Consider the following 25,968-nt stretch of genomic DNA (forward strand, 5'->3'; position numbering starts at 1 on the left):
ACAATCTCTATTTTACACCAAGCAGGATAAACTTCATCAATCAATAAATTAAATTCATGTTTTCATCTCATCACCACCACAGTTTACATACATCTTTACATTTCCTGGTGTCACACCCAGGTGGTCACATGACCCGCCCCGGGGTCACATGACCCTCAGAGGGGTTAGTGGGTAGTTTTAGTGTCCAGGTGAAGGTTTGGGGTCGGGCTCTTCCTCGGTGGCCGGGTGGCCCTGGGCCCCCCCAGGGCCACCCGGGTGGCCCCTGGGCCCCCCCAGGGCCACCCGGATGGCCCCTGGGCCCCTGGGCCCCCCCCCCCCCCGGTCACTTGCTGTGCTGCAGGTACTGCTGGGTGAACATGTTGAGCTCGCTGTCCAGCCAGCCGGCTTTGTTCCTGAAACACAACAGTTACCGGGTCACATTCAGTCATGGTGGTCCATTTACATTTTTATTTATTAATTATCTCATAGCATCATTTTTGTCATTTTTGTCCATCGCTCCTGTAGTTTCTTGTGCCGGCCCCCCTTTTTTCTCTTTTGTACATGGTGCAGCATCCTCTGCCGGTGGAGAAGAGCATTTCTGGATGCACAACACCGGATCCTGCAGCGTGGGAGTGAGAGGGGCAGGGTAACGGCCCGGTCAGGGTAACGGCCCGGTCAGGGTAACGGCCCGGTCAGGGTAACGGCCCGGTCAGAGTAACAGTCCGGTCAGGGTGACGGCCCGGTCAGGGTGACGGCCCGGTCAGGGTGACGGTCCGGTCAGGGTAACGGCCCGGTCAGGGTAACGGCCCGGTCAGGGTGACGGCCCGGTCAGGGTGACGGCCCGGTCAGGGTGACGGCGCGGTCAGGGTGACGGCCCGGTCAGGGTGACGGTCAGGGTAACGGCCCGGTCAGGGTGACGGTCAGGGTAACGGCCCGGTCAGGGTGACGGTCAGGGTAACGGCCCGGTCAGGGTGACGGCCCGGTGAGGGTGACGGCCCGGTCAGGGTGACGGCCCGGTCAGGGTAACGGCCCGGTCAGGGTGACGGCCCGGTCAGGGTGACGGCCCGGGCAGGGTGACGGCCCGGTCAGGGTAACGGCCCGGTTAGGGTAACGGGCAGGGTAACGGCCCGGTCAGGGTAACGGCCCGGTCAGGGTGACGGCCCGGGCAGGGTGACGGCCCGGTCAGGGTGACGGCCCGGTCAGGGTGACGGCCCGGTCAGGGTGACGGCCCGGTCAGGGTGACGGCGCGGTCAGGGTAACGGCCCGGTCAGGGTGACGGTCCGGTCAGGGTAACGGCCCGGTCAGGGTAACGGCCCGGTCAGGGTAACGGCCCGGTCAGGGTGACGCCCCGGGTGACGGCCCGGTCAGGGTAACGGCCCGGTCAGGGTGACGGCCCGGTCAGGGTGACGGTCAGGGTAACGGTCAGGGTGACGGCCCGGTGAGGGTGACGGCCCGGGCAGGGTGACGGCCCGGTGAGGGTGACGGCCCGGGCAGGGTGACGGCCCGGGCAGGGTAACGGCCCGGTCAGGGTAACGGCCCGGTCAGGGTAACGGCCCGGTCAGGGTAATGGGTCAGGGTGATGGCCCGGGCAGGGTGACGGCCCGGGCAGGGTAACGGCCCGGTCAGGGTGACGGCCCGGGCAGGGTGACGGCCCGGGCAGGGTGACGGCCCGGTCAGGGTAATGGGTCAGGGTGACGGCCCGGGCAGGGTAACGGCCCGGTCAGGGTAACGGCCCGGTCAGGGTGACGGCGCGGTCAGGGTAACAGCCCGGTCGGGGTGACGGCCCGGGCAGGGTGACGGCCCGGTCAGGGTGACGGTCAGGGTAACGGTCAGGGTGACGGCCCGGTCAGGGTAACGGCCCGGTCAGGGTGACGGCGCGGTCAGGGTGACGGCCCGGTCAGGGTGACGGTCAGGGTAACGGCCCGGTCAGGGTGACGGTCAGGGTAACGGCCCGGTCAGGGTGACGGCCCGGTGAGGGTGACGGCCCGGGCAGGGTGACGGCCCGGGCAGGGTGACGGCCCGGGCAGGCTAACGGCCCGGTTAGGGTGACGGCCCGGGCAGGGTGACGGCCCGGGCAGGGTAACGGCCCGGTCAGGGTAACGGCCCGGTTAGGGTAACGGGCAGGGTAACGGCCCGGTCAGGGTAACGGCCCGGTCAGGGTGACGGCCCGGGCAGGGTGACGGCCCGGTCAGGGTGACGGCCCGGTCAGGGTGACGGCCCGGTCAGGGTGACGGTCAGGGTGACGGCCCGGTCAGGGTAACGGCGCGGTCAGGGTAACGGCCCGGTCAGGGTGACGGTCCGGTCAGGGTAACGGCCCGGTCAGGGTAACGGCCCGGTCAGGGTAACGGCCCGGTCAGGGTGACGCCCCGGGTGACGGCCCGGTCAGGGTAACGGCCCGGTCAGGGTGACGGCCCGGTCAGGGTGACGGTCAGGGTAACGGTCAGGGTGACGGCCCGGTGAGGGTGACGGCCCGGGCAGGGTGACGGCCCGGTGAGGGTGACGGCCCGGGCAGGGTGACGGCCCGGGCAGGGTAACGGCCCGGTCAGGGTAACGGCCCGGTCAGGGTAACGGCCCGGTCAGGGTAATGGGTCAGGGTGACGGCCCGGGCAGGGTGACGGCCCGGGCAGGGTAACGGCCCGGTCAGGGTGACGGCCCGGGCAGGGTGACGGCCCGGTCAGGGTAATGGGTCAGGGTGACGGCCCGGGCAGGGTAACGGCCCGGTCAGGGTAACGGCCCGGTCAGGGTGACGGCGCGGTCAGGGTAACAGCCCGGTCGGGGTGACGGCCCGGGCAGGGTGACGGCCCGGTCAGGGTGACGGTCAGGGTAACGGTCAGGGTGACGGCCCGGTCAGGGTAACGGCCCGGTCAGGGTAACGGCCCGGTCAGGGTGACGGCCCAGTCAGGGTAACGGCCCGGTCAGGGTGACGGTCAGGGTGACGGCCCGGTCAGGGTGACGGCCCGGTCAGGGTAACGGTCAGGGTAACGGTCAGGGTGACGGTCAGGGTGACGGCCCGGGCAGGGTAACGGCCCGGTCAGGGTAACGGCCCGGTCAGGGTGACGGCCCGGTCAGGGTGACGGTCAGGGTGACGGCCCGGTCAGGGTAACGGCGCGGTCAGGGTAACGGCCCGGTCAGGGTGACGGTCCGGTCAGGGTAACGGCCCGGTCAGGGTAACGGCCCGGTCAGGGTAACGGCCCGGTCAGGGTGACGCCCCGGGTGACGGCCCGGTCAGGGTAACGGCCCGGTCAGGGTGACGGCCCGGTCAGGGTGACGGTCAGGGTAACGGTCAGGGTGACGGCCCGGTGAGGGTGACGGCCCGGGCAGGGTGACGGCCCGGTGAGGGTGACGGCCCGGGCAGGGTGACGGCCCGGGCAGGGTAACGGCCCGGTCAGGGTAACGGCCCGGTCAGGGTAACGGCCCGGTCAGGGTAATGGGTCAGGGTGACGGCCCGGGCAGGGTGACGGCCCAGGCAGGGTAACGGCCCGGTCAGGGTGACGGCCCGGGCAGGGTGACGGCCCGGTCAGGGTAATGGGTCAGGGTGACGGCCCGGGCAGGGTAACGGCCCGGTCAGGGTAACGGCCCGGTCAGGGTGACGGCGCGGTCAGGGTAACAGCCCGGTCGGGGTGACGGCCCGGGCAGGGTGACGGCCCGGTCAGGGTGACGGTCAGGGTAACGGTCAGGGTGACGGCCCGGTCAGGGTAACGGCCCGGTCAGGGTAACGGCCCGGTCAGGGTAACGGCCCGGTCAGGGTGACGGCCCAGTCAGGGTAACGGCCCGGTCAGGGTGACGGTCAGGGTGACGGCCCGGTCAGGGTAACGGTCAGGGTAACGGTCAGGGTGACGGTCAGGGTGACGGCCCGGTCAGGGTAACGGCCCGGTCAGGCGGGGGAGAGGTTTGTCCGTCCAGACTCCTCTCCTTGGCCCTGCCCCTTCTCAACCTTTCCCCGACCCTGAACCCCAACCTGGGACTTGCTGATTGGGCCGGAGCTTCAGGAGCTGCGTGCTGGCCTGTGGTCCCCACCCCCGATCATCCCGCTGCTGCTTCCACCTGCCTGCGATCAATTTTCCGATTCTAAATCGATTCTCATATTAATTCTAAAGATCGATTTTTTTTTTCATGATTACATTACAACTTTTTGTATTTTTTTGGTTTTTGCCCAAAAAAAGAATGTTTTGTTGAACACGAGATTAACTGGTGCCATGTTTTTGCCTTTTATACATTTCCTGAATCCTTTTGGTCTTGTGAGTTTTCCAGTTTTTGTATTTTGTGTCTCTGTTGTTTCTAAATGCACAGAGCTAACTTTACCTGAGCAGCTTAGCTTTACTCTGCAGGTTGTTCTAACTTTACCTGAGCAGCTTAGCTTTACTCTGCAGGTTGTCCAGAACCTCGATCTTGCTGTTCATGTGGTTGATCTCGTCCTCCAGGTTCTGCCGGGTCACGTCCACCTGCTGGCAGAGCTGAGCGAACACCCCGGCCAGCTCCCTGAAACACAGAGGAGGTTAGAAGTTAGAGGTTAGAACCTGCTCCCTGAAACACAGAGGAGGTTAGAAGTTAGAGGTTAGAACCTGCTCCCTGAAACACAGAGGAGGTTAGAGGTTAGAACCTGCTCCTTTAAACACAGAGGAGGTTAGAGGTTAGAACCTGCTCCTTTAAACACAGAGGAGGTTAGAGGTTAGAACCTGCTCCTTTAAACACAGAGGAGGTTAGAGGTTAGAACCTGCTCCTTTAAACACAGAGGAGGTTAGAGGTTAGAACCTGCTCCCTGGAACACAGCGGCAGGTTACCACTAGGGGTGTAACAATATATCGTGCCACGAAATTTCGTGATACAAAAACGCCACGAAACGTGTCGTGGAGGTGACAAAGTGTATCACGATATTGGGTTATTAATATTAATCTATTGTGTTGACTAGAAATGACCGACTGCGCCTCGACCCGCGGACCAAAATCTTCCTCCGCTCAGAAGAAACTAGTTCCGTTTTGCGGTCCCGATCACGGGACTCTTGCAGGGTTTGAGCTCTGAACTTTTAAGTCTGGTGTAGAGTTAAGCCTTACCTTATTAAATTAAACCTTTTACTGATGTAAGGCTGGTGTAGAGTTAAACCTTACCTTATTAAATTAAACCTTTTACTGATGTAAGGCTGGTGTAGAGTTAAGCCTTAACTTATTAAATTAAACCTTTTTGGGGTGGTGAGTAGGATAAACACGGGGAAACTTCTGCTGAGTTCCAGTGTACTTTAATGTCCCTCAACAGTGTAGGATTTTAGAACATCAACACAGCACCTAGTGCCGTACTGTGGAGTATCACTCCGCCCAATCTAAAACAGACTAATCACTACAGATAAACTAGTCCCTGATTTACATCAGAATATAAAGAATAGATTTATAAAATAATGAAATAACCTTCTTAACTAAAATAAATCTCCTCTTACACTTATAAGGTGAGCAGGAATCTTTTTTATGATGTAAAATTGTATGTATTTATTTACTTTTATTTATTTATTTAATTTTAGTTGTTAAATTAGAAAGAAAAAAGTCAAATCATACATGAGAGAAACTATTCAGTTACTTGTATAAACTGAAGATCATAATGTAAACCTGACATTTACTTTTAGTTCAGTTTGTGGAAAATGGTTGGCCTGGCTTTCTCTTTAAAACTTAAACAGTTATAAAGCGTTACAAACTGGAACAATAGGGCAAACGGACAGCATTGTTTTGTATTTTGTGTGTGACAATTTTTTCCAGTCATATGTTCCTCATTCAAGGTTGTTAAACAAATACTGCTATAATATCGTATCGTTACTGTGACCTCAATATCGTGTATCGTAGCGTATCGTGAGATTAGTGTATCGTTACACCCCTAGTTACCACCAACCTCCCCGACCAGAACCTCCTCCCCGACCAGAACCTCCTCCCCGACCAGAACCTCCTCCCCGTCCCAACCCTCTGCCCTGAATCCGTCACTCACTGCTGGACTTGGTGGCTGCAGTTGGATCCGGTGTAGCTGACGATGAGCTGCAACTTCTCACTAGCGTAGTCCACAAACTGCCGTTTGAAGGCTCGTTCCTTGGCCCTGGTGGTCCAGGTGAGACGCTCGTACACGTACAGGAGGCCGTAGAGGCCGACCGACAGGGCGATGAGCCGCCAGCCCACCGCCTTCCAGATCTGGAACACCAACACATCAGGGAGGAGTAAGTAAGTAAAGTTTATTTATATAGCACCTTTCACAGATATAAAATCACAAAGTGCTTTACATTAAAAAAAAAAAAAAAAGGCACACAAATTAAGGAGCTCGCTGTTATTATCATTATTATAACTACTAGACGTCTCATTAAACCCCCTAAATGAATCCTCTGCCTTTCACCAGGGATGCCAGTTTTTTCACACCAAGTACGAGTATTCTAATTTGTGTTTATACAGTGCTTTGCGAAAGTATTTGACCCCTGAACTTTGTGACCTTTTGCCGCATTTCAGGCTTCAAACATAAAGATATAAAACTGTAATTTTTTGTGAAGAATCAACAACAAGTGGGACACAATCATGAAGTGGAACGAAATGTATTGGATATTTCAAACTTTAACAAATAAAAAACTGAAAAAGTGGGCGTGCAAAATGATTCCGCCCCTTTACTTTCAATGCAGCAAACTCTGTCCAGAAGTTCAGTGAGGATCTCTGAATGATCAGTGTTGACCTAAATGACTAATGATGATAAATGGAATCTACCCGTGTGTAATCACGTCTCCGTCTAAATGCACCTGCACTGTGATCGTCTCAGAGGTCCGTTTAAAGCGCAGAGAGCATCCTGAAGAACAAGGAACACACCAGGCAGGTCCCAGATACTGTTGTGGAGAAGTTTAAAGCTGGATTTGGATACAAATATTTCCCGAGCTTTTAAACATCCCAAGGAGCACTGTGCAAGCGATAATATTGAAATGGAAGGAGTATCAGACCACTGCAAATCTACCAAGACCTGGCCGTCCCTCTACACTTTCAGCTCATACAAGGAGAAGACTGATCAGAGATGCAGCCAAGAGGCCCATGATCACTCTGGATGAACTGCAGAGGTCAGAGGTCATGATCACTCTGGATGAACTGCAGAGGTCAGGGGTCATGATCACTCTGGATCAACTGCAGAGGTCAGAGGTCATGATCACTCTGGATGAACTGCAGAGGTCAGAGGTCATGATCACTCTGGATCAACTGCAGAGGTCAGAGGTCATGATCACTCTGGATCAACTGCAGAGGTCAGAGGTCATGATCACTCTGGATGAACTGCAGAGGTCAGAGGTCATGATCACTCTGGATGGACTGCAGAGGTCAGAGGTCATGATCACTCTGGATCAACTGCAGAGGTCAGAGGTCATGATCACTCTGGATCAACTGCAGAGGTCAGGGGTCATGATCACTCTGGATCAACTGCAGAGGTCAGAGGTCATGATCACTCTGGATCAACTGCAGAGGTCAGAGGTCATGATCACTCTGGATCAACTGCAGAGGTCAGGGGTCAGAGGTCACCTACAGCTGAGGTGGGAGACTCTGTCCATACTAGAGGTGGTGCAATTCATCGATGTGTCGATGCATCGCGATGCGTCACCTGACGATTTGGAATCGATTAATAACATTTTTTTTTTTTTTAGTTATCCTATCCAGATTCCAGACTGAATAAGCTGCTGAATCATTTCATTTTCAAGAATGCACATTTCTTATTGTTCACTGTAAATATGGCAGATATGTTTACACTAAGTTCATATCTAGTTTACTTGAATTAATGAACTCATTAAATCCAGGGCTTGACCGTTTTCAGTGTTTCCACCAATAGAGGGCGCTCTCATGCAAGTGCAGCTTTCCCTGGTCAAAGTTAAGGAAGTCAAAGAGCAAATGTTTACATAGTCATAAAATACATTATTTTGTGTCTTTGAAAAATACAAATGTTGAAAAAACCTTGTTATTTACTTAATGAGTGTTGTTAGAGGAACTGAGTTCATTGATTGGCTATTTAATTTACAAATGTAGCCACAGATGAAGACAAAATCAATCTTGTATGGAAAAAAGTATTAAAAATCACAAGAATCCAAGAATCGTGGCACCAATGATCGAATCGACAATCGTTATAATCGAAGAATCGAAGCTCCAATAATCGAAATCCAATCGAATCGTGAGGTTCCCTTGTTTGCACACCCTTAGTCCATACGACAACAATCAGTTGTATACTGCACAATTCTGGCCTTTATGGAAGAGTGGCAAGAAGAAAGCCATTTCTTAAAGATATCCATATAAAGTGTTGTTTAAAGTTTGCCACATGCCACCGGGGAGACACAAACATGTGGAAGAAGGTGCTCTGGTCAGATCAGACCAAAATCTAACTTTTTGGCAACAATGCAAGACGTTATGTTTGGCGTAAAAGCAACACAGCTCATCACCCTCAACACACCATCCCCACTGTCAAACATGGTGGTGGCAGCATCATGGTTTGGGCCTGCTTTTCTTCAGCAGGGACAGGGAAGATGGTTAACATTGATGGGAAGATGGATGGAGCCAAATACAGGACCATTCTGGAAGAAAACCTGATGGAGTCTGCAAAAGACCTGAGACTGGGACGGAGATTTGTCTTCCAACAAGACAATGATCCAAAACATAAAGCAAAATCTACAATGGAATGGTTCACAAAAACATATCCAGGTGTTAAAGTCCAGACCTGAATCCAATGGAGAATTTGAGGAAAGAACTGAAAACTGCTGTTCACAAATGCTCTCCATCCAACCTCACTGAGCTCCAGCTGTTTTGCAGCTTTGCAGCTGTTTTCTCTCGATGTGCAAAACTGATAGAGACAAACCCCAGGTGACTTACAACTGTAATCGCAGCAAAAGGTGGCGCTACAAAGTATTGAAAGTTTGAAATATCCAATACATTTCGTTCCACTTCATGATTGTGTCCCACTTGATGTTGATTCTTCACAAAAAATTACAGTTTTATATCTTTATGTTTGAAGCCTGAAATGTGGCAAAAGGTCACAAAGTTCAAGGGGGTGAATACTTTCGCAAGGCACTGTAAGAGCCATTTATTTTGTTCTACCAAATATGTTTATGTTGTGTTTGTTCAGCCTTCCGTCCACTAGGGGGAGTAGTGATACCATCAGTTGGGCTCGGTCTATTTAGTCAGGGTGTAATCACACACATGTGGCTGTGAGGCAAACGTTTTTGAGCGTGCATTTGAGCGTGTACAGAAGTAAGAAATAGCAGGTGGATATTTATGTTTCTTTATTTTATGTTACAAGTGACAAAGTGGCAATACCTGCATGAACACTGTAAGGAATAAAAGTACATTGGAAAAGGCTCGTATTTGCACGCGTCATAGGAATGGATAATATTTTACCGTTCACGATAAACCGTCAAAAAAATTCCCCACAATAAGAATTTGTGTCTCACGGTTAAAAATGATAAATTCCTGTTGATGACGTTTTTGTGTAAAGATGATTTACAACGTACGTGTGTGTGTGCGCGAGAAAGAAAGAAAGAAAGAAAGAAAGAAAGAAAGAAAGAAAGAAAGAAAGAAAGAAAGAAAGAAAGAAAGAAAGAAAGAAAGAAGAAAGAAAGAAAGAAAGAAAGAAAGAAAGAAAGAAAGAAAGAAAGAAAGAAAAGAAAGAAAGAAAGAAAGAAAGAAAGAAAGAAAGAAAGAAAGAAAAGAAAGAAAGAAAGAAAGAAAGAAAGAAAGAAAGAAAGAAAGAAAGAAAGAAAGAAAGAAAGAAAGAAAGAAAGAAGAAAGAAAGAAAGAAAGAAAGAAGAAAAGAAAGAAAGAAAGAAAGAAAGAAAGAAAGAAAGAAAGAAAGAAAGAAAGAAAGAAAGAAAGAAAGAAAGAAAGAAAGAAAGAAAGAAAGAAGAAGAAAGAAAGAAAGAAAGAAAGAAAGAAAGAGTCATTCCAGTTTTGCAGTACAGGTGTACTAATTTAATTGGTGGGTACTAATTTAAGTGGAGTTGAATTGGTATTTTTTTATCGTCATTTTTATCGTTATCAGGATAAATGCCAGAAATTATCGTGATACATTTTTTAGTCCATACCGCCCATCCCTAACGCGTCATAACTGAACTCTTATCACAGCCCGGTAGTGGCTTTTTTGATAAGCAAATGGTCGCTACAGCGTACTTGCAATGAAAAATGCAAGAATTGGAAGACTGGTTTTATTTGCAACAGATAAATTAAATAGAATTAAATAAAATGAGTAGAATAACTATTTTTTTTATTTTATTTTTTTATTTGCAACAGATAAATTAAATAGAATTAAATAAAATGAGTAGAATAACTATTTTTTTATTTTATTTTTTTATTTGCAACAGATACATTCAATACAATTAAATAAAATGAGTAGAATAACTATTTTAAAAATCAGTACTTTTGGCATCATAACATCCGTGATGTAATAGTTTTGGCGGGGGTTACGTTCCAAAAAGAACCAGTGAAAGGTGAAATCCGCGAAGTAGCAACCTTTTTTCTTTTTTTTTAACAATTATTATACAAGGCTTCAGATCAGCCCCACCACGACTAGATTAACTGGATTTGAACGGGAGAAAAAAAATGAAAAAGGATTATGAAAACAAACACAATAAGTCCAGTAGGACAGATTGTGACTGCTGTGTATTCCACTGCTCTTCTGATGCGGCTGCATCCTGACTCTCTCTGTAGCGTCTCTTTCTCCTAAAGTGTGTGTTTTTTCCAGAGAAGAACATAGTTATGGGTTGTTGTTGTCTCTTTTATCTTCTTCTAAACCGACACCATTGGTTATATCTGAGACTGTAATGAACGATTCATCAAAGGTTCTTGAGCTGCTGCTGAAGCTCATTGGTCGTTCTCAGCTTGTTGCTAAGCAACCAACGTTATTGATACAGGAGGTGAAGAAGCGGGGAGACTGTTTAGCCAATCAGAATGCAGAACAAGATGCACAAAGAAGATCCGTGAAGCAGCGAGAGGTGAAGGTGAAGCGCGTTATAGCCAGGGATTACTGTATACACGAATCCGGCGACCGGTTTGTGTGTGCCGCCATCTTGCTGCGGTGGCAGGTGTCAATCAATCATGATGCTGTCATTGTAACCTGACGCTCTACAGCATCATTATAGCTGGATTGATGATGTTAGACAGTGGCCTTCCATAAATAATGAAGGTATCTTAAATTAATGCTGATGTTAATTTATAAATAATGATTTGTTTGAGCGATAAGCAGGAAAGAATAGAGGAATAGGGAGATAAGGGAGTGTATGATTAAACACTGTAATATTAGTCCAGTCATTATAGGCCAGAATTAGGCTAAACCTAGGACAAATTGCAACAGTAGCAAACTCAACTGATTTTGTATCCTCAATATGTCTTTAGTGAGAGAAAAAAAGTCCCAAGGAATCCCATCATGGGAAATGTGTTTTTTTTCAATGTTTTGTTACCCCTATGACACCTACTTGATTGCTGGCAGGATCACTGATGACACTGTCTTTCAGAGATTGTGACGCGTTCAAATTTTGAGGTAGCTCAAAAGTAAAGATACCATTTGATTCTAGACAACCTCGGGTTTCCAATGAGACCAACCATGTCATGTTACCTCATTGGAAAGAGGGCTACATACCTAATTATTCAAAGTTAAGACGATTTTTTGGGGAGGGAAATATGGCCATTACCATTTTTCAAATGGTCCCTTGGCCTTCTACCTCAATATATGTTAATGGAAATGGGTTACATGGGTACCTACAAGCCTCCCCTATACAGACATACCAAATTTATGTTAAGCCCATGTAGTTTTGTGCAACAATCATGTAGTGTTTTGCATGCTGTACAAATATGTAATTTCCGCCTATTATAAAAACTGTGTATTTGCCCATTTCTGCACACTGGGAGTCAGGAATGTCATTGCATAAATTGGTATTTCTTGACAGCTGAGACTCTTGTGCATCCAATGAGCCCAGATGTAAGCTATTCATTTGTGCAGCTTTACTGGAAATTTTATGAACCCAAAAATGGTCATCAATATAAACTAATGATAGGAATGTTAATTATTACATTCACTCTCACCACCATCGGAAAAGCTGCAGAGGTATAGATGTGAGGTAACATTAACTCTCAAAAATAAAGATAATAATCAGATGTAGATTTTCCTTTCATTTTAAATTTACTATACACAGGAATTATATACTTTGTTTCACACAGTACTGTATTGCTTTATGGCTGTGGCTGCTTTCCATGCCTGCCTGTGCAGAAGTCAACCAGGCAATGAAAGCACTCACAGGGGTCAACTTTAATACTGGAGAGCAGAACCGAGACATGACCGAAGCAAGGCAAGCCCGTGACTGGAAGGATACACTGAGCGTTCTCGCCATTGCAACTGCAACATAACAAGATCAAGATGGCTGACATGTAAACCATCCCAACAGCTTTGAAATATTTATCCATTTCCTCTAAAGTCAGAGACCCTTGCAGGTAAAAAAAAATATATATATATACATCAAGTAACATATAATAAGCATTATAGATGTGAACATTTCAAAGTATTGTTTAATATAAGATTTAGTCAGTTAGCTATTAACCATGCTAGCTAACATTACTGTGATAGTTATTGCAATGTACAGAATAGCTTAAATAATGTTGATGACTGTGTGTACTGAACTGTGTCAGCATCACTCTTGACTCTCTTGACTTGTAGTAAATGTTACATTAACCACTTAAACCCTATATGGGTAACCGGACTCAGGGCTGAATGCTAGTGTTGTTTCTGTTTTCTGTAATTGTGGGGAAAGCTTCCACTGACAATAGCTGATCGACAAGCTCACAATGCATTGTCGCATTGTGCTTGATGGTCTGCTATTGTCAGTGGAAGCAGTGGAAGACCGTGCTCATAGGAGATGACACAGACCTGTTGGTGCTTCTATGCCACCATGCCAGTCTGAAGTCTTGTGATCTATTCTTCTGTTCTGAAACAAGACAGAACACAAAAAAGACCCACATGTGGAACATCAAGGCCACAAAACGACTGCTCGGCCCAGATATATGTAAGCACATCTTGTTCTTACATGCAGTTCTCGGATGTGACACAACATCTCGTCTTCATGGGGTCGGAAAGGGAACCTCCTTAAAAAAATTCAAAGAGAACTGTTTCGAGAGCAAGCCAACGTCTTCTTTGACAGTTCATCTTCTAAAGATGATGTAGCAAGGGCAGGAGAGAAAGCCTTGGTGATACTGTACAATGGCAAGCCAGCAGACACCCTGGACTCCCTCCGATACCATCGGTTCTGTGAGAAAGTGGCATCAAGCTCCACTCATATTGAGCCACAGGCCTTACCACCTACATCAGGGGCAGCAAAAAACCCCAGCCTGAGAGTGTACCTACAAGTACAGGAATGGAAGGCATCAGCCTCCGGTACATTTGCATTTTTACTGTTCTTGCACTGATCATGTATATACCTACATTTAAGTGTGTCAATATAACAATAATCTTGTGTCTCATTCCTGCTCGGACAGTACCAAATACTCATGATGAATGACAAAGTGCATCTTTTCTTACAGGCGAACGTAGTCCGACGGACTGGGGTTGGCTCAAGTCTGGCGAGGGATTTGTGCCAGTCAAGACCACCCTACCCCCTGCACCTGAGAAGCTCTTGAGGGTCATACGATGCAACTGCCAGTCTGACTGCAGCACCCTAAGATGCATTTGCCTGTGCACACTGCAGAGGATCCAGCTGCATGAACTCAAAACAGATGGCCTGTGATGAGGATGAAGATTAGATTGTGTAGTGTTGTATTGTGTAAGTGATTTAATTATTTGACCAGTCTAGCCATTTTTGTACTTTACCTTATTTTTTTCTCTGTCCTTACTAACCGTCTCCTGTTCATCCCTCAGCCTTATCTCCTGCCCTGCCAAGACACCAGAGCCCCCATCTCCATGGACCTATCCCCACGGACATAAACCCTTGAGCCCCATCCTCGTGGACTGAGCTCCACAGAGCCTATCTACTAATATTCCAAGAAGAAAAAAATGTCTTTATCAAATGTTTTGATTAGTTCTGGCGTGTATGCTAATTGGTGCATATCAAATAAGATAATGTGTGATTTGCATGAGTAAACAGAATAATTCAATGAAGTTGTGATTGACTTTTTTCCTTGTCTTTGTGTGTGTAATCCGCCTGTGAGTTTTTATAGTGATATCTAAAAGTAACATTTTGAACCCCATTCACAAGTATGTTATAACAGGCATTTTTCGATATGAATATATATAGGTCGTTTTCAAAACTTTCCCATGATGGGATTCCTTGGGACTTTTTTTCCCTCACTAAGGACATAATGAGGATACAAAATCAGTTGAGTTTGCTACTGTTGCAATTTGTCCTAGGTTTTTTCATATAATGACTGGACTATATAGCATACGTTACGTGTGACGTTAGCAGCGCGAAATGTAATCATTATGGAAAGGCTACGTAATTAAAAAAATCAACAACAACAACACCTGTTTATGTTTTGTTTTATTTTAGGTATCCAAGAATATTTTATTAATCGCCTGGCGTCCGATGACCAAAAAAAAACGCAATTACAGGTCTCTAATTGAAGGGCAGAACTATCTCAGCTCCGGATGATACAGAATACATACATACATAACCCCAATCTGCAGATAAAACTAGTTTGTTGAGGAAAAAATATCAACTCTATTTGTAGCTGCAGAAGAAAGAAAATAACCTCACGAGGAAAAGAAAAATATTGCTCACGCCTCGGAGCCTGTTCAGCATAATATAGCGGTTAAAAAAAAAGAGAAGAGAAGTAAGAGTAATACAAAACATGTACTGTATATTGTTATATTATACAAATTTACTGAAACACATGGCGAGTCAAACATTTACCAAAGCAGCTGCCAAACACTCCTAAACAAGGTAGTAAGACGTGGGTTCTGCAGAACTGCGGCAGTAAATCCTCATCGGAGCTCCATTCTTTAGTAGTGATTTCATATGAACCCAAACCGTTAATAATCATTATTTTCTCCATATACCGCTCCCTGGCTTCCTTGTTTAAGGTATCCCGGTAAATTCCAGTTCCTTTCCAGCAGTTTAACATCTTTTTTTTTGCGTTCCGTCTGTTTACTTGGTGAAACAGAAAAGTAGTTTTGAAAGTCCGTCCCGTCTTCATTCACTATCAAAACAAATGCAGCGACGGGACAGGAGTTTTCCGATGACACAAATACATTAAGATTATATTTGGTGCCTAACTGTTTCCCAAGTATATTAGTGCGTGTGTGAATGAATAAATGAGACGTAAAACGTACATTTCCTTCTTCTTTCTGAAAATAAGTCCATTTGTGTGTGTGTGTGTGTGTGTGTGTGTGTGTGTGTGTGTGTGTGTGTGTGTGTGTGTGTGTGTGTGTGTGTGTGTGTGTGTGTGTGTGTACCCACCACACCACCGACCACCAGGACTCCCATGGAGGTGCGGGACGTCAGGGATGCCAGTCCCGTCACCATGGAAACCATCAGCTCCTCCTGAGTGACGGCTCCCTGAGGGAAGGGAGGCATGCTGGTGCTGACGGGAGTGAGGGCCATCGGCCGGGGAACCTGCAGGAGAACAGAGAGTTAGTGGAACCTGCAGAGAGTTAGTGGAACCTGCAGAGAGTTAGAGGAACCTGCAGAGAGTTAGAGGAACCTGCAGAGAGTTAGAGGAACCTGCAGAGAGTTAGAGGAACCTGCAGAGAGTTAGAGGAACCTGCAGAGAGTTAGTGGAACCTGCAGGGAAACAGAGAGTTAGAGGAACCTGCAGGAGAACAGAGAGTTAGAGGAGCCTGCAGGAGAACAGAGAGTTAGAGGAGCCTGCAGGAGAACAGAGAGTTAGAGGAACCTGCAGAGAGTTAGAGGAGCCTGCAGGAGAACAGAGAGTTAGAGGAACCTGCAGAGAGTTAGTGGAACCTGCAGAGAGTTAGAGGAATCTGCAGGGAAACAGAGAGTTAGAGGAACCTGCAGGAGAACAGAGAGTTAGAGGAGCCTGCAGAGAGTTAGAGGAACCTGCAGAGAGTTAGAGGAACCTGCAGGAGAACAGAGAGTTAGAGGAACCTGCAGAGAGTTAGAGGAACCTGCAGGAGAACAGAGAGTTAGAGGAACCTGCAGAGAGTTAGAGGAACCTGCAGGAGAACAGAGAGTTAGAGGAACCTGCAGAGAGTTAGAGGAACCTGCAGAGAGTTAGTGGAACCTGCAGGGAGTTAGAGGAACCTGCAGAGAGTTAGAGGAACCTGCAGAGAGTTAGAGGAACCTGCAGAGAGTTAGAGGAACCTGCAGAGAGTTAGAGGAACCTGCAGAGAATTAGAGGAACCTGCAGGAGAACAGAGAATACTGGATTCTGATTGGAAACAAGTTGGGTCAAATTTCCTGATAACTTTAATATCATTGCGCTGGATCAACTGCCAGGTGGTAACCACGGCAACGGAGATTCAGAGAAGAAGAGCCGGCTACCGCAGGACGGACACATGAGGGATCTTGTCATTTCTCTTAATTTATTTGGTGAATTTAACCATTTTGATGACTGGGATGCAGAAGAAGAGAGAAAAGAAAATAGAGCAGAGCTGAGACTAGAATATCTCCCGTTACCAAGGAAACGGAGTTATGGCTCGTTATAAAACTTTGTAATTTACCAGACAGCAACGGCTGCAGACGAGAGATTAAATAGTCGCTCAGCTGTGGTTGTTATAAAACTAATGATTTACACTGAAAACACATTAAAGCATGAATAACTGATTTAATATTTATGTTTTTTGGTAAGTGGCCGTGGTTTAAGTGGATAATGCCCTTCCAGGTGGATGTTAACAGAAATATACTTTGCGTCGGACGGTTCACGCCTCCGCGTCGTGCATATATTTCTCATAATGTACACCTCGTACTCAGATGTACCGTCATTATTTTCTGTATAAAAATTGAATTTGGTGTTGAAAAAGTCTTTTTTCAAACTTGAGTCTTGAAAAAGAGGGTGGTCTTATAATCAGGGTGGTCTAATAATCAGGGTGGTCTTATAATCAGGCCAGAACGCAGCTCCTGAGGCTCCGGCCTGCAAACATGCACAAAAGAGAAAAAAGGGGGGCGGCACAAGAAACTACAGGAACGATGGACAAAAACGATAGCTATGAGATATTTATAATAAATAAAAATGGTAATGGAGAAGAGAGGAAGGGAAGAGGAGAGTAGAAGAAGGGTGAGAGGCACCGCCCAGTGGATCATGTCGGTCCCCCCTGCAGCATAGGCCTATAGCAGCATATCTACCACCAAGCTATATTTGAGACTAACTATTATAGTCTTGTTCTATAGCTGCAACTATGACTACTGACTGTAACACACTAGAGTTTACACTAACTAGAGATTTACCAACACCAGCTAGAGGTATTACCTGGTCACTGTAGCCCATCAGGAGTTCTGGGTTCTATTACCTGGTCACGGTAGCCCATCAGGAGTTCTGGGTTCTATTACCTGGTCACTGTAGCCCATCAGGAGTTCTGGGTTCTATTACCTGGTCACTGTAGCCCATCAGGAGTTCTGGGTTCTATTACCTGGTCACTGTAGCCCATGAGGAGTTCTGGGTTCTATTACCTGGTCACTGTAGCCCATCAGGGCCCGGCGGGTGTTCTTGGGCCCCAGGAAGCGGTTGACCAGCATGGTCCAGCCCAGGGAGAAGTGGAAGCCGATGTCTTCCTGGAAGTCGCTGCAGAGCTTGTCACAGGCCAGGTCGTAGTTGAGGCTGAAGCACTGGCGGGGAAACATCTTATCCACCTGTTCTCGGACCGAGCCGGGCAGCAGAGGCTTCAGGCCGTCTAGAGAAAACACACACAGGCCACAGTTACATGATGTTTTTTAATTCAGAATTGATTATTCCGAACTAAATAATTCAGAATTAAACTATTTTCCTTGGAGTTTACATGGAAACAGTATTTTTTAATTCTGAATTGAGGTTTCCATGGAAACACGTTTGATGGTCTTTCTCCAATTCCTCTCCAGGTCTGGGGGTTGGGAAGGTTCTGATTGGATAGGGGGGGGACCGGAAGTTAAACTACCGGAAGAAAAATTAACTTACAGCTTTGAAAAGCTCACCATGTTGATGTTTCCTGTTTCCATCTGTTCTTTTAATGAGTTCTATTTATTAAATAAATGTTCTCTGCTCTGTTCTCTGTTCTCTGTTCTCAGCTACCAAATGTAAAGGAACTCTCAAAGTTGTTGTTTGTGTTTGTTGCATGGGTGCTGTTCTCACCGATCATGTCGGTCTGCGTGGCCTGCAGGGCCCCGGTGATGGAGGACGAGCATCTCTCTGACACGTTCTTCCCCAGACCTTCCTCAATGTGGCGGTGCAGCTCCTGCAACCAGAGAGACATTATTTTCTTTATTCTCTATTCTGTTTCTCTCATTCTACTAACGCTCTTCAATACTCTCACTATTTACTTTATTCTCTGTTCCTCTCCTTCTACTAACGCTCTTCAATACTCTCACTATTTACTTTATTCTGTTTCTCTCATTCTACTGACCCCCCACATAAACACTCATATCTGTCACAGCTGCTGGTGCAAAGGTCTGCGCTAGAATAACAGCTACATTGAGAATGATTTAGCTGTTTAGTTATTATTTCCTGATAATTCAGGTGCTGCCCTGTTTTGATTGGTTCATTTTGGTTCATTATTAATTATTAATAACTATCGTAAGACAATTATTAATAACTGTCGAATAACTGAACCAGCACCCCCATTGTGGCACAACATAATTGGTGCCCCGTGTGAGGCTTTGTGTCAAATAATCTGTAAAATAATCCAATATTAATTTGGAAAAGAAATTGACTTTTTTTTGTTTTGTTTTTAATTTTTAATTTAAAAAAATACGTTGTATTATTATTGATAGTTTTTTTTAACAGTAACTGAACCGTAAACATCCATCAGATGTGTTGTGTGTGCAGCAGGTGCTGATACTCACGTTCTTGTAAACCTTCAGCACCACCGGTGCCGGGTGGAAGTCCAGGTGGAAGTCGTCCACCAGGACGTGGAGCTTCCGGATCTCCTCGGCCATGGTGTTGGACACCTGGACGCGAGGACAACGCAGCGAGGGTCAGCTGATGTCCCCGTTGAACAGGTACGCCGTGACGTCACGGTGCTCTCACCTGTCTCTCCACCTCCTCCGTGATCTTCTTGATCTTGGCCTTGCAGTCCAGCGTCAGCAGGTCCAGCTGTTTGTCGATGAACTCCAGCCGGTCCTGACGGTCCTCCTTGGTCTCCAGACAGTACACTCTGTCACAGAGACACGTCTGTTAGTGGGTGGACGGGGGGGGGGGGGGACCCAGAAACCAGAACCAGAACCAGAACCAGACCCAGCCCCAGAACCAGAACCAGAACCAGCCCCAGAACCAGAACCAGACCCAGCCCCAGAACCAGAAACAGAACCAGACCCGGAAACCAGAACCAGAACCAGACCCAGAACCAGAAACCAGAACCAGATGAAACCAGAACCAGAACCAGACCCAGAAACCAGAACCAGAACCAGAACCAGACCCAGAAACCAGAACCAGACCCAGAAACCAGAACCAGAACCAGAACCAGAACCAGAAACCAGAACCAGAACCAGATGAAACCAGACCCAGACCCAGGACCAGAACCAGAACCAGAACCAGACCCAGACCCAGAAACCAGAACCAGACCCAGAACCCAGAACCAGAACCAGCCCCAGAAACCAGAACCAGAACCAGAACCAGCCCCAGAACCAGAACCAGAACCAGCCCCAGAACCAGAACCAGCCCCAGACCCAGAACCAGAACCAGAACCAGACCCAGACCCAGAAACCAGACCCAGAACCCAGAACCAGAACCAGCCCCAGAAACCAGAACCAGAACCAGAACCAGCCCCAGAACCAGAACCAGCCCCAGAACCAGAACCAGCCCCAGACCCAGAACCAGAACCAGAACCAGAACTAGAAACCAGAACCAGAACCAGACCCAGAACCAGAACCAGAACTAGAAACCAGAACCAGAACCAGAACCAGAAACCAGAACCAGAACCAGAAACCAGAACCAGAACCAGAACCAGACCCAGAAACCAGAACCAGACCCAGAAACCAGAACCAGAACCAGACCCAGAAACCAGAAACCAGAACCAGAAACCAGAACCAGAACCAGATGAAACCAGACCCAGACCCAGGACCAGAACCAGAACCAGAACCAGACCCAGACCCAGAAACCAGAACCAGACCCAGAACCCAGAACCAGAACCAGAACCAGCCCCAGAACCAGAACCAGAACCAGCCCCAGAACCAGAACCAGCCCCAGAACCAGAACCAGCCCCAGACCCAGAACCAGAACCAGAACCAGAACCAGACCCAGAAACCAGACCCAGAACCCAGAACCAGAACCAGCCCCAGAACCAGAACCAGCCCCAGACCCAGAAACCAGAACCAGAACCAGACCCAGAAACCAGAACCAGAACCAGAAACCAGAACCAGAAACCAGAAACCAGAACCAGCCCCAGAAACCAGAACCAGACCCAGAAACCAGAACCAGAACCAGAACGAGATGAAACCAGAACCAGAATCAGAATCAGAAACCAGAACCAGAACCAGACCCAGAAACCAGAACCAGAACCAGAACCAGAACCAGAACCAGACCCAGAAACCAGAACCAGAACCAGAACCAGAAACCAGAACCAGAAACCAGAACCAGAACCAGAACCAGAAACCAGAACCAGAAACCAGAACCAGACCCAGACCCAGAACCAGAACCAGACCCAGACCCAGAAACCAGAACCAGAACCAGAACCAGAACCAGAACCAGACCCAGACCCAGAAACCAGACCCAGACCCAGAACCCAGAACCAGAACCAGAACCAGAACCAGATGAAACCAGACCCAGACCCAGGACCAGAACCAGAACCAGAACCAGACCCAGACCCAGAAACCAGAACCAGACCCAGAACCCAGAAACCAGAACCAGAACCAGAACCAGCCCCAGAACCAGCCCCAGAACCAGAACCAGCCCCAGACCCAGAACCAGAACCAGCCCAAGAACCAGAACCAGAACCAGAACTAGAAACCAGAACCAGAACCAGAACCAGAAACCAGAACCAGAACCAGAAACCAGAACCAGAACCAGAACCAGACCCAGAAACCAGAACCAGACCCAGAAACCAGAACCAGAACCAGACCCAGAAACCAGAAACCAGAACCAGAAACCAGAACCAGAACCAGAAACCAGAACCAGAACCAGAACCAGCCCCAGAAACCAGAACCAGACCCAGAAACCAGAACCAGACCCAGAAACCAGAACCAGAACCAGACCCAGAAACCAGAACCAGAACCAGACCCAGAAACCAGAACCAGACCCAGAAACCAGAACCAGACCCAGACCCAGAACCAGAACCAGAACCAGAACCAGAACCAGATGAAACCAGACCCAGACCCAGACCCAGAACCAGAAACCAGAACCAGAACCAGAACCAGAACCAGAACCAGAAACCAGACCCAGAACCCAGAACCAGAACCAGAACCAGAAACCAGATGAAACCAGAACCAGAATCAGAATCAGAACCAGAACCAGAACCAGAACCAGAACCAGAAACCAGACCCAGAAACCAGAACCAGAACCAGGACCAGGACCGAACCAGAACCAGAACCAGAACCAGAACCAGATGAAACCAGAACCAGAACCAGAACCAGACCCAGAAACCAGAACCAGACCCAGAAACCAGAACCAGAACCAGAACCAGAACCAGATGAAACCAGAACCAGAACCAGAACCAGAATCAGAATCAGAACCAGAAACCAGAACCAGAACCAGAACCAGACCCAGAACCAGAACCAGACCCAGAAACCAGAACCAGACCCAGAAACCAGAACCAGAACCAGAATCAGAATCAGAACCAGAACCAGAACCAGACCCAGAAACCAGAACCAGAACCAGAATCAGAATCAGAACCAGAACCAGAACCAGACCCAGAACCAGAACCAGAACCAGAAACCAGATGAAACCAAAACCAGAACCAGAACCAGAATCAGAACCAGAAACCAGAACCAGAACCAGATGAAACCAGAACCAGAACCAGAACCAGAACCAGAACCAGAAACCAGATGAAACCAAAACCAGAACCAGAACCAGAACCAGAACCAGAACCAGAACCAGAACCAGAACCAGAACCAGAACCAGAAACCAGAACCAGAACCAGATGAAACCAGAACCAGAACCAGAACCAGAATCAGAATCAGAACCAGAACCAGAACCAGAACCAGAACCAGAACCGGACCCAGAAACCAGAACCAGAACCAGAACCAGAAACCAGATGAAACCAGAACCAGAACCAGAACCAGAACCAGATGAAACCAGAACCAGAACCAGACCCAGAAACCAGAACCAGAACCAGAACCAGAACCAGAACCAGAATCAGAACCAGAACCAGAACCAGAACCAGAACCAGATGAAACCAGAACCAGAACCAGAACCAGAACCAGACCCAGAAACCAGAACCAGACCCAGAAACCAGAACCAGAACCAGATGAAACCAGAACCAGAACCAGAATCAGAATCAGAACCAGAACCAGAACCAGAACCAGACCCAGAAACCAGAACCAGAACCAGACCCAGAAACCAGAACCAGAACCAGAACCAGAACCAGAACCAGAACCAGCCCCAGACCCAGAACCAGAACCAGAACCAGAACCAGAACCAGAAACCAGAACCAGAACCAGAACCAGAACCAGAACCAGAACCAGAAACCAGATGAAACCAGAACCAGAACCAGAACCAGAACCAGAACCAGAAACCAGAACCAGAACCAGAACCAGAACCAGAACCAGACCCAGAACCAGAACCAGAACCAGAACCAGGAACCAGAACCAGAACCAGAACCAGATGAAACCAGAACCAGAACCAGAACCAGAACCAGACCCAGAAACCAGAACCAGAACCAGAACCAGACCCAGAAACCAGAACCAGAACCAGAACCAGACCCAGAACCAGAACCAGAACCAGAACCAGAACCAGAACCAGACCCAGAACCAGAACCAGAACCAGAACCAGGAACCAGAACCAGAACCAGAACCAGCACCAGAACCAGATGAAACCAGAACCAGAACCAGAACCAGAACCAGCACCAGAACCAGATGAAACCAGACCCAGAACCAGAACCAGAACCAGAACCAGAACCAGAACCAGAACCAGATGAAACCAGAACCAGAACCAGAACCAGGAACCAGAACCAGAACCAGAACCAGGAACCAGAACCAGAACCAGAACCAGAACCAGAAACCAGAACCAGAACCAGACCCAGAAACCAGAACCAGAACCAGAAACCAGAACCAGAAACCAGAAACCAGAACCAGCCCCAGAAACCAGAACCAGACCCAGAAACCAGAACCAGAACCAGAACGAGATGAAACCAGAACCAGAATCAGAATCAGAAACCAGAACCAGAACCAGACCCAGAAACCAGAACCAGAACCAGAACCAGAACCAGAACCAGACCCAGAAACCAGAACCAGAACCAGAACCAGAAACCAGAACCAGAAACCAGAACCAGAACCAGAACCAGAAACCAGAACCAGAAACCAGAACCAGACCCAGACCCAGAACCAGAACCAGACCCAGACCCAGAAACCAGAACCAGAACCAGAACCAGAACCAGAACCAGACCCAGACCCAGAAACCAGACCCAGACCCAGAACCCAGAACCAGAACCAGAACCAGAACCAGATGAAACCAGACCCAGACCCAGGACCAGAACCAGAACCAGAACCAGACCCAGACCCAGAAACCAGAACCAGACCCAGAACCCAGAAACCAGAACCAGAACCAGAACCAGCCCCAGAACCAGCCCCAGAACCAGAACCAGCCCCAGACCCAGAACCAGAACCAGCCCAAGAACCAGAACCAGAACCAGAACTAGAAACCAGAACCAGAACCAGAACCAGAAACCAGAACCAGAACCAGAAACCAGAACCAGAACCAGAACCAGACCCAGAAACCAGAACCAGACCCAGAAACCAGAACCAGAACCAGACCCAGAAACCAGAAACCAGAACCAGAAACCAGAACCAGAACCAGAAACCAGAACCAGAACCAGAACCAGCCCCAGAAACCAGAACCAGACCCAGAAACCAGAACCAGACCCAGAAACCAGAACCAGAACCAGACCCAGAAACCAGAACCAGAACCAGACCCAGAAACCAGAACCAGACCCAGAAACCAGAACCAGACCCAGACCCAGAACCAGAACCAGAACCAGAACCAGAACCAGATGAAACCAGACCCAGACCCAGACCCAGAACCAGAAACCAGAACCAGAACCAGAACCAGAACCAGAACCAGAAACCAGACCCAGAACCAGAACCAGAATCAGAATCAGAACCAGAACCAGAACCAGAACCAGAACCAGAAACCAGACCCAGAAACCAGAACCAGAACCAGGACCAGATGAAACCAGAACCAGAACCAGAACCAGAACCAGAAACCAGATGAAACCAGAACCAGAATCAGAATCAGAACCAGAACCAGAACCAGAACCAGACCAGAACCAGAACCAGAACCAGACCCAGAAACCAGAACCAGAACCAGAACCAGATGAAACCAGAACCAGAACCAGAACCAGACCCAGAAACCAGAACCAGACCCAGAAACCAGAACCAGAACCAGAACCAGAACCAGATGAAACCAGAACCAGAACCAGAACCAGAATCAGAATCAGAACCAGAAACCAGAACCAGAACCAGAACCAGACCCAGAACCAGAACCAGACCCAGAAACCAGAACCAGACCCAGAAACCAGAACCAGAACCAGAATCAGAATCAGAACCAGAACCAGAACCAGACCCAGAAACCAGAACCAGAACCAGAATCAGAACCAGAACCAGAACCAGAAACCAGATGAAACCAAAACCAGAACCAGAACCAGAATCAGAACCAGAAACCAGAACCAGAACCAGATGAAACCAGAACCAGACCCAGAACCAGAACCAGAACCAGAAACCAGATGAAACCAGAACCAGACCCAGAACCAGAACCAGAACCAGAAACCAGATGAAACCAAAACCAGAACCAGAACCAGAACCAGAACCAGAACCAGAACCAGAACCAGAACCAGAACCAGAAACCAGAACCAGAACCAGATGAAACCAGAACCAGAACCAGAACCAGAATCAGAATCAGAACCAGAACCAGAACCAGAACCAGAACCAGAACCGGACCCAGAAACCAGAACCAGAACCAGAACCAGAAACCAGATGAAACCAGAACCAGAACCAGAACCAGAACCAGATGAAACCAGAACCAGAACCAGAACCAGAACCAGATGAAACCAGAACCAGAACCAGACCCAGAAACCAGAACCAGAACCAGAACCAGAACCAGAACCAGAATCAGAACCAGAACCAGAACCAGAACCAGAACCAGATGAAACCAGAACCAGAACCAGAACCAGAACCAGACCCAGAAACCAGAACCAGACCCAGAAACCAGAACCAGAACCAGATGAAACCAGAACCAGAACCAGAATCAGAATCAGAACCAGAACCAGAACCAGAACCAGACCCAGAAACCAGAACCAGAACCAGAACCAGACCCAGAAACCAGAACCAGAACCAGAACCAGAACCAGAACCAGAACCAGCCCCAGACCCAGAACCAGAACCAGAACCAGAACCAGAACCAGAAACCAGAACCAGAACCAGAACCAGAACCAGAACCAGAACCAGAAACCAGATGAAACCAGAACCAGAACCAGAACCAGAACCAGAACCAGAAACCAGAACCAGAACCAGAACCAGAACCAGAACCAGACCCAGAACCAGAACCAGAACCAGAACCAGGAACCAGAACCAGAACCAGAACCAGACCCAGAACCAGAACCAGAACCAGAACCAGGAACCAGAACCAGAACCAGAACCAGAACCAGAACCAGATGAAACCAGAACCAGAACCAGAACCAGAACCAGAACCAGAACCAGAACCAGAACCAGAACCAGAACCAGAACCAGCACCAGAACCAGATGAAACCA

General features: G+C 48.3%; 1 protein-coding gene across 2 annotated transcripts in view; it reads right to left on the reverse strand.

Annotated features, from left to right (window-relative positions):
* Nucleotides 1-310: 310 nt before the first annotated feature.
* Nucleotides 311-25,968, reverse strand: part of mfn2 (mitofusin 2) — a 59,745-nt gene continuing 34,087 nt past the window's right edge. For both annotated transcript variants that reach the window (XM_061736922.1, XM_061736923.1), the window contains exons 11-18: nucleotides 19,101-19,227; nucleotides 18,917-19,021; nucleotides 18,207-18,309; nucleotides 17,552-17,772; nucleotides 15,383-15,538; nucleotides 5,944-6,140; nucleotides 4,324-4,458; nucleotides 311-392 (exon numbers count right to left, since the gene is read on the reverse strand). In XM_061736922.1, coding sequence (XP_061592906.1) covers nucleotides 323-392; nucleotides 4,324-4,458; nucleotides 5,944-6,140; nucleotides 15,383-15,538; nucleotides 17,552-17,772; nucleotides 18,207-18,309; nucleotides 18,917-19,021; nucleotides 19,101-19,227 — 1,114 coding nt within the window. In that variant the 3' untranslated portion in view covers nucleotides 311-322. The remainder of the gene's footprint in view (nucleotides 393-4,323; nucleotides 4,459-5,943; nucleotides 6,141-15,382; nucleotides 15,539-17,551; nucleotides 17,773-18,206; nucleotides 18,310-18,916; nucleotides 19,022-19,100; nucleotides 19,228-25,968) is intronic.

Source organism: Cololabis saira, chromosome 12 (assembly GCF_033807715.1).
Source record: "Cololabis saira isolate AMF1-May2022 chromosome 12, fColSai1.1, whole genome shotgun sequence".
Lineage (NCBI taxonomy): Eukaryota > Metazoa > Chordata > Actinopteri > Beloniformes > Belonidae > Cololabis > Cololabis saira.